Genomic DNA, 13,764 nt, shown 5'->3' with positions numbered 1-13,764 from the left:
ACATCCTAATGTATTGCTATTCGCAATGTCGAAGTCTGTGATAAATTTTAACAATCATCCTTGAACTTATCTAGTTGTAACATTACAGTCCCTCAACCTAAAAATGTAATATAAAACTCCATCAACTTTCATATTTTGCACAGTAAAATCCATTTTAACTTATAATTATTGGTTTTTCATTTTGACGCTAACCTGGACAGTTTTAGCATGGAGTTTAGTCAGTATTTCTCTTTTCACAGCCATGTGTAAATTGAATCATTCTCCTCTCTATAGATAGAATAATTTTTCATGTGTAGAGAGAATAATTTTACACTTTGCATAAGAGAGGAGAGAAAAATATTAACAAACACCATGTGGGAGCTGTTCACATCAGTTTATAACTGTAAAATCAATAATTGAAAGTCAGAGGGATTTTACTGTGCGAAATTGGAAAGTTTAGGGGGTTTTATGTTATATTTTAAAGTTGAAAGACTGTAGTGTTACAACCATATAAGTTCAGGGACAGTTATTAAAATTTATCCCGAAGTCTGAGCAGTCCAAATGTTGCAGTGACTTTATAAATTGGATGAATAAATAGAACCATTGCCATTTCTCCGATACATTCGCTTTAACATCCTTTTATTTTTACCAGGTCACCCTGCCAACTGATTATATGTATATGCATAGATTATTTCTTCTTTACTCCCTACCTGGAACATTTATAGATTTTATTTTTACGAAATTTCATCATTCATAAAATAAATCTGATCCTCCTGTGTATTACAACAGTCGATAATGGTTGATAATTCTACACACTGTTGTTTTCTCTGCTCTTTCACATATCAGCTTGTCTAACATCTAGCAAATACTCAGCTTCGCAAGCCATTCATTGATAAGCTATGCCTAAGCGCTTCTCAGCACTCACATCTCAAAAGAAGAGACCATAATATTATATAGGTTTAAGTTGTGCAGGGCCGGAAAATCCTGAAGCCTATGGTTATGATTAAGCAAAGGAATGAGCAAGACCATTGACTTGAAAACAACAATCAGTATTGTGAAGTGCTCATAATGTTGGCAAAAACTCCTCCTTCAGTTGCGTATCTGGGTGTTGGATTTTTCTTAAACAGTCTGCTCTGATCCTCGTTATTGAAACCAATGCTTACCTCATATTTAAAGGCAGTTAAAATACGTTTTATTTATATTAGAAGTAAGAGTTGATCACTAAGGCAGATGATGATGTAGGATAATTAATTAGACTATAAAAATTTTATAATTATATTTTTATTAATAACCAATATAAATTAATTGATTAATTAAATAGTCTTTATTACTCTATTGTAAATATATAACAAACAATAAATATTATAGATCATAAAAATTAATCATTTTTTTATTAAAATATTATAAACTAATTGACATTTTCATTCATGTAGATAAAAGTATAATTAGATTATATATTAAAATATCTCAATTGAAATTCATGAAACTCATTGTAAAATAAAATATAAAAATATAATTTTTAAGGAAATTTGTATTGCACCAACTTAAAAAAAAATTAATTGAATTAATAATAATGATAATAAAAATTTATTACATGTGCAACTAAAATAATAAATTCTATTTTCAACCATAATTTAAAATTAGCTTTAGAGAATTCACTGTTTAATAGTTTTTAGTGTGGAGTTTCGACTAATGACTATAAAACAGGTGGAGAAAAATGGCTAATGGAAGGTAGAAAACTTGATATTAATGAATAAAATATGATGAATATAATGAAATAAATAAATATATTATAAAAGTGAATTTTACCTTTTTCCCTATTTATTTATTTATATACTACTGTAAATATCAAAAGCATGAATAAGTAAGCACGCCCCTTTTGTGTCCTTGTTCTGACCACATTGAATTTCAGAGCTGCTGTCATTCCTCATTTATTCAGATTTAAATGCTCCTTACATTATTAACCTAACCTTAGTCCATGGTCAACATACTCCAAAAATCAAAAATTTTTCTTCATTTATAATAAATACATTCTAATTATTATTAATGTAATGAATTTTATATGAATTTCATATTATTAAAATATTACTTATGGAAATAAGTACCAAATCCATATAAAAGAATTAAAAAGTATATAAATATTAGCAAATCAAATTAAAATGATTTAAATCATTTTAATAATGAAAGCCTAATTTTAAGCTCCATTCAGCCTATAGCTCGCCAATTTACTATTTAAATTTCTGGATTTGTACTTCCTAACATGGTATCAAAGTAGCAAGGCCCAAATGGCTATATATCGTCTACTCATGGCATGGTCTACTAAAATACTTTTTTCTTTTATTTATATGGAGCCTTGTCTCCTTTCTTTTTCTCATATTCAGCTTTCAGCCATCTTTCTATAAAGGTCGAATCTGTGTCTAAAGTAAGGCATCTAATCATATTGTTAGTTAATCACCGTATCTTTAGTTGTGATGATACAATCATGAAAGGCTTGATGAATAAAAAGGTTGTTGGTACTGCAGCAATGAAAGGTCCCATGATGGGCTGGATTGAATTAATTCTCTCTTCAAAGTTTGAAGGAAATGCAAGCACCCAGACCCAGTATTGACTGTTTGTGCAGGAGAATTACTGTTTTAGTATGTTGAATCGGAAAGGAGACCACTTTTTGCCCAGCCCAAATAATGTAGACACCAGCTTCTGGAATCTTTCTTTGGTTTGATAAAGATTTCTTTTTGCCATTTTAGGTTGAGTTGAGCAGGACATTCAAATCTACAATGACATCAAAAGCTCTAATGCATTTGCAGGGAGATGCTCCTTGAACAGGATCACAAAAATTAAAAAAAAAAAAAAAAATCCTTATCCTCTGCCCTTAAACGAGTGCAAAGATATTGCAGAACAGAATCCCATGCGCAAATGGGCATTTACGAATTTGATAGGTTAGAGTGGAGAAAAGATGGGTTAGAGTAGAGACAGCCTGTATCTATATGGACAGTAGCAATCACAAGTTCCAAGGATATGCATCGTTTTTACTATTCTGCCCTTCGATTTGAGGTAACCATGATTGTACATTGGCTAGTGGAGTTAAAAAATTGCTTTATCACCAGTTTTTCTTGTCTCTGACACATTAAACACAACAACTTTCTGCAAATTACAGAATGCCAGTGGACAGATTCCTTTTAACTTTTCTAGTTACTCTCTCTCTCTCTCTCTAGTCTCTACTACCTTCTCTGTTCATAATAGAGAGTTTCAACTGCCAACTGTTAGTGTACTATGGACAAAAACTCTCTCTTTCCATTAATGTTGGAGAAAGCTTAGGTGATAACATGATCTGGAAGGGCTAGCTGCATCTACTCCAGGTACCCCGCCATCCCATTCTAAGATTTCCAGCGAAAAGTAAATTTCATTAATGCTACTAATTCACTGGTTGTTGTTCTATTGAGAAGGGAAAGAAGAAAAAAGGAAAGAACTTTAACAAACTTTTCAATTTCAGCTGATCAAAATTATAGCTCAAGACCGTTATATTTTCTTTCTTTTGCTTGATGGGCGGTTTCTAAACTGAGAAGTTTCACTTCAGGTATAGTTTTCTGTCCCTGACTCCCTATAACTGTGTTTTGTCATGTAGAATTTATCATCATAAATCCCAACTGGCAGCAACTCCTTTTGATCCTACACCGGTCACTCTTTTCTTCAATTCTGTTTCACCATTTAGGACTGATTTGCCTTTCAATTTGTGACAATTTCTTTTTATGCGCGGTTTTCAGATATTCAAAAGCACCATCAATAAGTGTGTATACAAAAGCAGGGAGTTTGTTCATGGGGTACTGCGGCTGGTTGCTGCTGCCATGTCTTTTATGGAGTTCTCTGATTGTGGGTTCCCATCAATTACAATCTTCACAAACACAAGTGCTTCTTCAACTCAGGAAGCATTTGGAGTTCCCAAATCAACTAGAAATTTGGAATGATCATCGCATAGATTTTTGCTATATATCTTCATCCGCACAAGCGAATGTGTCATGCCAGGACAATTTTGTCACTGAGCTCAGAATTATAGGAGACAAGCCTTCTAAGATTGATAACTTTGTTGGCTTGGTAATTCCAAATCAAACTTTATCAGAGAATTTCTCTATGGATTCTTTTGTTGTTACTCTTGCAAGGCTAACCAATTTGAGAGTACTCAGTCTTGTATCTCTGGGCATTTGGGGTCCACTTCCAGACAAAATTCATCGGTTGTCTTCGCTTGAATATTTGGATTTAAGCTCAAATTACCTATTTGGTTCTGTTCCACCAAAGATTTCAAAAATGGTGAAACTTCAAACTCTTACACTCGATGACAATTTCTTCAACGATACAGTCCCCAATTGGTTTGATTCATTATCCAATCTTAAAATTCTAAGATTGAAGAATAACCAATTGAAAGGTCGATTTCCATCTTCAGTACAGAGAATTACCACTCTTACTGATCTTGTTTTGTCTAGCAATGAGATATCTGGAAAGTTGCCAAATCTTGATGCCTTAAGCAACTTGCATTTGCTGGATGTAAGTGGGAACAATTTAGATTCTAAACTACCTTCAATACCTAAAGGATTGGTCACAGTATTCCTTAGCAATAACTCCTTTTCAGGAGAGATTCCACATCAATATAGCCAGCTTAGTCAGCTTCAACGCCTTGATATGTCATTCAATGAACTAAGTGGAACACCTCCTGCTTCAATTTTCGCATTGCCAAACATCACTTACTTGAATTTGGCATCAAATATGTTAAGTGGTTCGCTCCCAAACCAGCTAAGTTGTGGCAGCAAACTACAGTTTGTTGATATATCCAATAATAGTTTTACTGGTGGATTGCCTCATTGTTTGAGAACGGAATCAGATGATAGAGTTGTGAAGTTTGGTGGAAATTGCTTATCAATTGGTTTACGTCATCAGCGTGCGGCATCATCTTGTATGGCCATGCCTGTGAAACAGAAAAAATCTGGAGGCAAAGATGTAGGAATAGTAGTGGGTGTGGCCGCTGGTATACTTTTTGTTCTGGTGCTTCTGGCTTTGGGCTTTCTTCTTGTGTGTAGAAGATATTGCCCGCGAGGAATGTCAGAGCAGCATTTGTTGCACAAAGTAGTGCAAGAAAACTCAGCGGCAGGGCTCTCGTCTGAGATCCTCACCGGGGCAAGTAGGTCATCTAGTAACAAGAAAGTGCAGAAGTTTTGCTTTTTGTTTGAAAATTTCACTAAAAACAAATTTACCCGAGTTGGTGGGCTTGACTCTTGAGAATTTCTTATCTTGCTTGGTGACTGTTTGTTTTCTACTTTGCTCTTCAGAATTTATTTCTCAAGCTGAAAAATTGGTGACACAAGATCTCCCGGCGTGTAGGTCATTTACATTAGAAGAGTTAAAGGAAGCCACCAAAAACTTTGATAACTCTGCCATTTTGGGTGAAGGTTCTTATGGAAAGGTACTGTATTCCCAATCTTCTCATTTAATTATCTGTTAGTCCAAATTTAGTTAGATTAGTAAATTTCTTATATCAAAAATTCAATTTATAACACAATTATTCGAAGGAATGGTATTTTTTCTATACTACTTGAATGACCCGCGGTTGCGCCACATCATACTGTCTAAAACTTGCAAAAATTCTGTTAACATTTTTTCTTATCAAGTGAAAAGTGAAACACAGTAGCAATGCATCTTGGTCTTATTCATCTGTTAACTATCACAAGTCATAATCTTTATATTATTGTCATATCATGGGAGACTAAATGGATAAGATGTATGAGAAAAGGAAGCAAAGAAATGGTTGACTAATCTTGATGCCCTTGTTTCAGTCCCTGTGTTTGTCTAAATTTCTCCCAAAGTCCCAATGTACACTGGCTTCATTTTCCAATTCTGATGTTTAGGTTATTAGTCTTATTCAAGGCTTGGTTCAAAGTTCATTCTGAGCCCCCTCCAGCATCATAACTTTTGTTCATTTGAACTTTTCCTTCTCTGCATTGTTTTCTCAGCTCTATAAAGGAAGATTAGAAAATGGGACCCAAGTTGCTATAAGGTGCCTACCTTCATCGAAGAAATACTCTTTTCGAAATCTTAAACTCAGGTTGGATTTGCTTGCAAAGCTTCGTCACCCACATTTGGTTTGCCTCTTGGGGCACTGCATTGACAATGGTGGACAAGATTACAGAGTGAACAAAGTCTTCCTTATATTTGAATACATTTCGAATGGGAATTTTCAAACTTACCTCTATGGTAATTTCTGAAACATTTTCTCTTGGAAGTGGTTGAATCATGATTTTTTTTTTAGTACTTGTAGATAATTTAGACAATGAGAGAACCCATACATAATGGTGATCAAGCTTAGGTAAACAATAACCAGCATATGTCATTTCATTTTTTTTGAACCATCAATTAGATGTTTTTCCTTCTTTTTTTTTAATATTTGTCCTTTTTGTTATATTTAGTTTGAAGTCATGAATTATATTCTTAGTATAGCAGTATTATATTGGTGTAGAGAACAGTTCAGGCAAGGTTCTTGATTGGTCAGAGAGATTGACAGTGCTAATTGGTGTGGCAAAAGCTGTGCACTTTCTGCATACAGGAGTTATTCCTGGTTTCTTTAACAATCGATTGAAGACAAATAATATCCTGCTCAGTGACCATGGGATTGCAAAATTGAGTGACTATGGACTTTCTATTATCTCTGAAGAAATAGCAAATTGTGGGGTAAGGCTTCTTTTTTTTTTTTTTTAGATCAAATTGTCAGACTAAAAATAAGCCCTTGGTTCTGAGAGGCTCATGACCTGGTTATTTCTTTGCAGGAACGTGGAGATGGCTTGGAATCACGGTAAGGATTTTCTTTTATCTGCAACCATGTTGTGATTTGATCCACCAAGACATCTCCCGATGTGATTGTGGAATGGACTGGACCAACGTAACCATAAACAATTCATCCATGACAAAGATTAATTGTCCAAAATCATTGAACAATAAATCCTTTTTATTTTTTCTTTTTCCCTTAAGTTATGACATTGAGAAGTAAACTAGATTTCTAAATTTATCCAGCAGAAGTAGAACTTTTACAATGACTAATTAGTTTGTGGCTATGCGCTCCATAGATTTTCAACCATACGTGTACTTTGTCTCAGGCAAATGACAAGAGTAGAGGATGACGTTTATAGCTTTGGCTTCATATTACTTGAATCACTTGTTGGCCCCTCAGTATCTGGCAGAAAAGATAAGCTGCTGCTGAATGCATTGGTATGCACTGAAACTCTGAATTGTAGCTGATTATATTTATAATGTACGAGAAAATTTCTGAAAAATCATTAATGAGCAGAATTCAAAGCCATTCTTATGTCCTCAGCTACTAAATTGCATATTTTCAATTTTTTCTTGATTTGAGGTGGTTGATTTAGAATCTGCGAAATCCTAATGTCTAGAAACTGCACTTTTACAGGCATCTTGTAACAGCCCAGATAGCCATAGGAAATTAATAAACCCAATTGTGTTGGCAACTTGCTCTCAAGAATCTTTATCAATTGTGCTTTCAATAACAAACAAATGCATTTGTTCTGAATCATGGAGCCGTCCGTCCTTCGAGGACATCCTCTGGAACTTGCAGTATGCAGCTCAGATCCAAGCAACAGCAGATGGTTCAAAGATTTGATAATGTATCATTTGAGGGATTATATATTTGTGGACTCTCAACTCCCGCAAGAAGCATGCCATTCCATCCTTACAATTCCCCAAAAGGGAATTTGTTTTTTCATTGAGGTTGCAGCTATAGCAAATGTTGAAGCTTTGCGTGCCTTAATTTGGGCAGAATTTGTAATATTTATATTTTGTCATTTTTCTTTCTGTTTCTAGAAGTGTAGCATTGCCATTATGTGTTCTTCATTGCTACAAGTAACAATAGCAATTAAAGTCCAGCAATGCGTTATTACTGCCATTTATCCAATGATGAAATTATGAAGTATGAGCCAATGAAAGAAATTGTCACAAATTATTTAAATTTTAAAAAGTGCTTGGTGTAGATATACGATTGGCAAAAATAAAATTAATTAGATATCTCATATCAAAATCATAAATGAGGAGACATTGCTTCTTGTTTTCATCGCCATAAACATATTTTGAAACATGGAACTGAAATTTCTCACATAACATGATTAACAAATTTGCGTTGGCCTATGAAATTATTTGGCTATGAATTTTCAATTTTGGCGACGAAAATGCTAAAAGCCAAATACCGTATTTGTTCTAAATTAACAGAGAGATATGAATTGTAACTTTTAATTGGTTAACTGAAAAAAAAAAAATCTTAAATTGAGCTCATATATCACAGGTATATCTTAACTTTTTATCTTAATTACAAAGGAAATATTCACATCTCGCTCACCCTCTTTTTAATCCATTGAACACAAGTGAGATCAGAAAACACATATATCACACACTTGCATCATCAAAATCGTTTACAGTTGCCAATATAAAAAAGAAAAAGACAATTGCACATATGCTATCTAAATTCACCACAGATATTTCCTGCTGTAAGTAATGCTATTCACATCACTTGTATTTGCAATAAAGTTGCACTTATAGGGAATGGTGGGAGTTTAGAGCAAGGTATACCCTGAAGTCAGTTTCTTCGAACAATTTACAGCATTTATATGTTCTAGACGTAATGCAGCCAAAAGCCCTTGCCAAGTCTCTCTAGGTGCACCAACTACTTGAAAGTCAAGAAGATTTTTCTGTTTCCTGTAATATTCTTCTAGTGGTTTGCTCTGAGAAGAAAAATGACAAGTTATTATCAAAATCCATCCCTCTTTCTGCTTATATAGCACAACCACTTAATAGAAGCAAACAATTTTTTTAACAGATCCCAAAAAAAGGATCCATAAAACATGCCCTTATATATATATATAAAATCACAAGACAACAAAATGCTTGTAGTCAAAGACATACATATTTTGAAAACTAAATAATTATAGGGTTCATAGAATATAAAACTTTGATATAACGATGTTTTATAACTAATTGTTTTCCATAAGCATGATGATGATGGAATAAGGATTTCTAACTCTGTTTAAAGTGGCAGTTATCAGCAATCAGGCAGGCTGTCATGCTGTCTGGCTCATTGTTGTCGCATCAAACGTACCTCAACATTTTTTTTCCCTTGTGTCACTGAAACCCATCCACACAAGGTATGGGTGTAGATCCCCTACTCGTTCCCTACAGCTGTCCCCAAAACCTATTCCATAAGGTAGGTGCCCATTCTCACGTCTAATTAGGTTTCACCGTATTGTTCTGCTATCAAATACTCAACTCAACTAAACTAAACCTTTATCCCAAAAATTTGGGGTCGGCTATATGGATTCGCTTTCTCCACTCTAAACGATTTTGGGTTAAATCCTCAGAAATTTGTAATGCTTCTAGGTCATGTTGTACTACTCTCCTCCAAGTCAATTTAGGTCTACCCCTTTTTTTCTTTCTATCTTCTAACCTAATGTGCTCTACTTGTCTAACTGAAGTCTCCGTATGTCTACACTTCACATGACCAAACCACCTCAATCTCCCTTCTCTCAACTTAATCTCAATTGGTACCACTCCTACCTTTTCTCTAATACTCTCATTACGGACCTTATCTAGTCTAGTATGGCCACTCATCCACCTTCACATTCTCATCTCTACAACTCTTATCTTAGACGCATACGACTCCTTCAATGCCCAACATTCACTATCATATAATATAGCCGGTCGTATGGTTGTACGATAAAATTTTCCTTTCAACTAATTGGGAATCTTGCGATCACATAAAACTCCCGTGGCACGTTTCTGCTTCAACCATCCGGCTTTAATCCTATGACTAACATCCTCCTCACATCCCCCATCCACTTGAAGGACTGAGCCAAGATATTTAAAGTGATTACTTTGGGACAGTATCACTCCATCCAAACTAACTCCTTCCCTATCACCAGTTTGGCCTTCACTGAACTTGCAATGCATGTATTCTGTCTTTGTTCTACTTAACTTAAAGCCCTTTGACTCTAGAGTACTTCTCTAAAACTCTAGCTTTCTATTGACTCATTCTCGCGTCTCATCTATCAGAACAATATCATCCGCAAACATCATGCACCAAGGAATACTCTCTTGTATATGTTTCGTCAATTCATCTAAAACTAATGTAAAAAGGTAAGGGCTTATAGCTGATCCTTGGTGTAGTCCAATTGAGATCGAAAAATCTCTTGTGTCCCCTCCCACTGTGCGCACAATAATAGTTGCTCCTTCATACATATCTTTCAACACTTGTATGTACCTAATAGATACCCTCTTTTGTTCTAACACACTCCGTAGGACATCTCTTGGAACACTATCATAAGACTTCTCCAAATCAATAAAAACCATGTGTAGATCTTTCTTCACATCTCTATATTTCTCTATCAAGCTTCTAATGAGAAAGTTCGCTTCCATAGTTAAACGACCGGGCATGAAGCCAAATTGATTGAGAGAGATAGAAGTATTACGACGTAGTCGATGCTCCACAACTCTCTCCCACAACTTCATAGTATGGCTCATGAGTTTAATTCCCCTATAGTTCGAGCAACTCTATATGTCTCCCTTCTTTTTAAAAATAGGTACTAAAATACTCCTCCATTCATCAGGCATTTTCTTTGAGTTTAGAATCTTATTAAATAATTTAGTTAACCATGACACTCACATATCTCCCAAACACTTCCACACTTCAATTGGTATTCCATCGGGTCCACAGGCTTTATCCACTTTCATTCTCTTAAGTGTTTCCTTTACTTCTAAAGATCTAATCCTTCTAGTATAATTCACATTCTTTTCTATCGTTCTATAGTCTATATTCACGCTATTAACATTTTGACTATTATTAAAGAGATCATTAAAATAATTTCTTCATCTTTTTTTAATGTCCTCATCTTTCAACAACACTTTTTCTTCTTTATCCTTAATGCACCTAACTTGATTGAGATCTTGACATTTCCTTTCTCTCCTCCTTGCTATCAAATAAATAACATAATTTTAACTCATTTAGCCGATATATTTCTCTCCCAAGTCTTAATGGATTATACAAGCCACTTAAGGAAGCAAGGGCATGGACCATAATACAGAAGTTTGTGCACCTGAAAATTTCTGCCCATACAAGATGAACAGAGGAAACAAACAGAAAAATTCAAAAAAAACTTCACTGACTAAAGGATGTTTTTGACTTTGTGCTCCATCTTTCCATGCCACATAAAAGCTAGTCATTCTGATTTATCACATTGATCCATACGACAATATTGGTTCAGAAGTTAGATCTGAGATCTTATGGGGAAGATAAAAAGAAAAGAACCAAGGCAGACAGATTAGTCATTCTTCACATTTATTGTAGTTGGTAGCAACGATAACGTCATACACAAGGAAATTATTTGGTAGAAAAGAAATAAAAGGTGTCAATTACAACAAACATGCAAGTCTAAATCAGCCGCTCACAATTCATTGATGAAAAGTTGCAAAATGTCTAACATTATCTTTTCTTGTAGAGTTGGGGGTAGCTGGAATAAAAGGGCAAGGCTGTGCAAAGATAAGACTGGACCAAAAAAGAGGAGAGAAAAAAATATGTGCAAAAGACATAACCACACCATGCTGGAAATTAGCAAATATATTGAAAGTTAATGCTGTAACTTAAGAAGACACAAGCAAAAGGTTTACTGTTCACCTGCTCAATATAGGCTTGGAGCTTATCTTTCCAGGCACCTTCTGCAATGATAGTGGAATATTTCAGTTGACTCTGATGTGAGGTAATATCAGGACTTGTACCACAGGAATTGTCCAGTTCACATAATTCATAACAAAGAACAGAAATACTACCTTCTTGGTTCTTTATCAAGAAATCATCGGTGCATTTAAAATTCACAACCAAATCAATCTTTGCAAGTTCATCAAGAATCTCCTACATAGATTTAAAAGAAAATGAAAAGAACGCAGATAGATCAGTATCTAGCATTTCTAGCAGTAGCAGATTTGTAATTAAAAAGCATCCCTACTAAACACAAAAACTAGGCAAGAAGAGAAGACACAATAAGGATTACTACATATCCTCTTGGACAACATAATAAATCTCCATGAACAGGACACTTGTTAGGCATCTTTGAATAAAGAGCATTCAATTGATGACATGTACATGAAATTGCCAAAAAGACTTACAGCTTGTAACTTTGAACGAGGAATTCCATCCAAAATAAAACCAGTTTCACCTCTGTAATACCCATCTTCTAACCTCTTAGACAGCAAGCCAAAAATTATATCCTCTGGAACAAGTTTACCACGATTTACAGCATTTGCAATCTAATTAAATTGAAGACAAGGAGTGAGTGACCTATAGCAATATTTCCATATAAGTCGAATAAACAATAGTGGTAGATAAGAAGCAGCTAGGACAAGAGAAACCTTTAAAATAAGTAGCTTCATTCACTTGTAATAATCAAAGATTATCCAAATAGAGTATATCAATCTTCAGCAGGGCCATTTCTAGTAATTGTCATTGTCAAGTACAGTACATAAAACTTTAACCTCTGCATTGCCAATTTTCCACACAATAGCATCATTCTAATTTGCAATCATTTTCACAACATAAAAGGTTCAACTGACAAAATGTCGTTTACTGTGGCCTAACATTTCTCAATTTTAGTGATCAGAAAAACCTTGGTATCAGTTGGGTTCCTTGAAAGTACAAAATAAGGTGAGCTTGATTCTTTACAGGCAAAGATCATCAACAAAACAATCCAAAGAGAACCCTAGCGAATAGTTTCAAAATTAATACCTACGAAATTTCCAAGCGCTACAAGGGAATACCAAAAACAATTCCAAGAAACAGAGAAATCAAACATGAAATTAAGACCTGTTTGTAGAGAGAGGTGCCTGGGTTCAGTTCTTGACGAACGAGACTAGCCATAGAAATGTAGGGGACTTCTAGGAGCTCAGAGAGTCTCTCAACGTACATGCGCTTCTTGATGCGCGGATATCCTATGAACGCCCAGTGCACTCCTCTTCTCGGAACCGAGCTTTCGGAGTCGGCCATTGGAGCCTTGGCAAGCCGATTGCGGCTTCGCTCACGGTAGTTGCTGTTGTCGTTGTAGTAGTAGTAATCGGGGTCGAGCTGCGGTTGGGCTGCGCCAGCAGTCGTGTACAATCGGAAGACAGTGAGGAGACGATATAAAAGTGGCGCAACCGGCACGGCGGCAGCGGCCGAGACTCGATGGCTCAGAGCGATCATGGCAAATGAGATTTCCTAGAGGGAAAGGGCAGTGACAGTGCGCAACAGAACAGACAGTAGCTGGAAAAATTATATCCAGTGGCTGGCGTCGGCTAAAAATGTTACTATTATTATAGTGTGAAAAGTTGCAACGTCATTCGTTTTGGCAGCCACGTCAGTTTGAATTGCCAGAGCAGGGCACAGTTGGAATTAGATTTTTTTTTTTTAAATTATTATCATACGCATCCTTGACTTCTTATCATCAATTTCTAATTTTGTGATCAGTAAAAAAATCTAATTTTTTTAATAAATTTTTTTTTTATAAAATATATATATATTTATCATTTAAAATTGAATAAATTATTAAATATATTTGATATATTAAAAATTAATGTATCAAATATTCACATAAAAATAATTATATCATCAAATTAAAAAGATAAAATTCACTACTTTACGTTTAATAATTTATCTTAAATTATAATTTCAAATAGCAGTAAAGATATTAAATAAGTAATTGTCAATAAAATAATTGCAAATCA

General features: G+C 34.8%; 2 protein-coding genes across 10 annotated transcripts; one reads left to right on the top strand and one right to left on the bottom strand.

Moving 5' to 3' along the window:
* The first annotated feature begins 2,932 nt into the window (after nt 1-2,932).
* LOC110665273 (probable inactive leucine-rich repeat receptor-like protein kinase At3g03770) lies at nt 2,933-7,915 on the top strand. 4 transcript variants are annotated; one of them, XM_058139973.1, is made up of 9 exons: nt 2,933-3,030; nt 3,192-3,553; nt 3,741-5,146; nt 5,295-5,428; nt 5,976-6,216; nt 6,479-6,690; nt 6,786-6,811; nt 7,113-7,224; nt 7,424-7,915. In XM_058139973.1, exons 3-9 carry the CDS (start codon nt 3,793-3,795, stop codon nt 7,631-7,633), a joined length of 2,289 nt encoding a protein of 762 aa, XP_057995956.1. In that variant the 5' UTR covers nt 2,933-3,030; nt 3,192-3,553; nt 3,741-3,792; the 3' UTR covers nt 7,634-7,915. The 4 variants fall into 4 exon arrangements, with proteins under 4 accessions (XP_057995956.1, XP_021681010.2, XP_057995957.1 ...); XM_021825318.2 differs by lacking the exon at nt 2,933-3,030 and having other exon boundaries at nt 3,087-3,335; nt 3,470-3,553; XM_058139974.1 differs by lacking the exon at nt 2,933-3,030 and having other exon boundaries at nt 3,087-3,335; nt 3,423-3,553.
* A 478-nt stretch (nt 7,916-8,393) lies between these two features.
* On the bottom strand, nt 8,394-13,362 carry LOC110665272 (probable adenylate kinase 7, mitochondrial). Of its 6 annotated transcripts, none has more exons than XM_021825311.2 (5): nt 12,869-13,343; nt 12,175-12,315; nt 11,839-11,920; nt 11,687-11,724; nt 8,394-8,744 (listed from the first exon to the last, which is right to left on the bottom strand). In XM_021825311.2, exons 1-5 carry the CDS (start codon nt 13,241-13,243, stop codon nt 8,577-8,579), a joined length of 804 nt encoding a protein of 267 aa, XP_021681003.2. In that variant the 5' UTR covers nt 13,244-13,343; the 3' UTR covers nt 8,394-8,576. The 6 variants fall into 6 exon arrangements, with proteins under 6 accessions (XP_021681003.2, XP_021681002.2, XP_057995960.1 ...); XM_021825310.2 differs by having other exon boundaries at nt 11,687-11,727; nt 12,869-13,340; XM_021825315.2 differs by having other exon boundaries at nt 8,600-8,744; nt 11,687-11,758; nt 12,869-13,342.
* Between the last annotated feature and the right edge of the window lie 402 nt (nt 13,363-13,764).

The sequence above is a fragment of the Hevea brasiliensis genome, chromosome 17 (genome assembly GCF_030052815.1).
Source record: "Hevea brasiliensis isolate MT/VB/25A 57/8 chromosome 17, ASM3005281v1, whole genome shotgun sequence".
NCBI lineage: Eukaryota > Viridiplantae > Streptophyta > Magnoliopsida > Malpighiales > Euphorbiaceae > Hevea > Hevea brasiliensis.
This window is presented reverse-complemented; position numbering and strand designations above follow the sequence as displayed.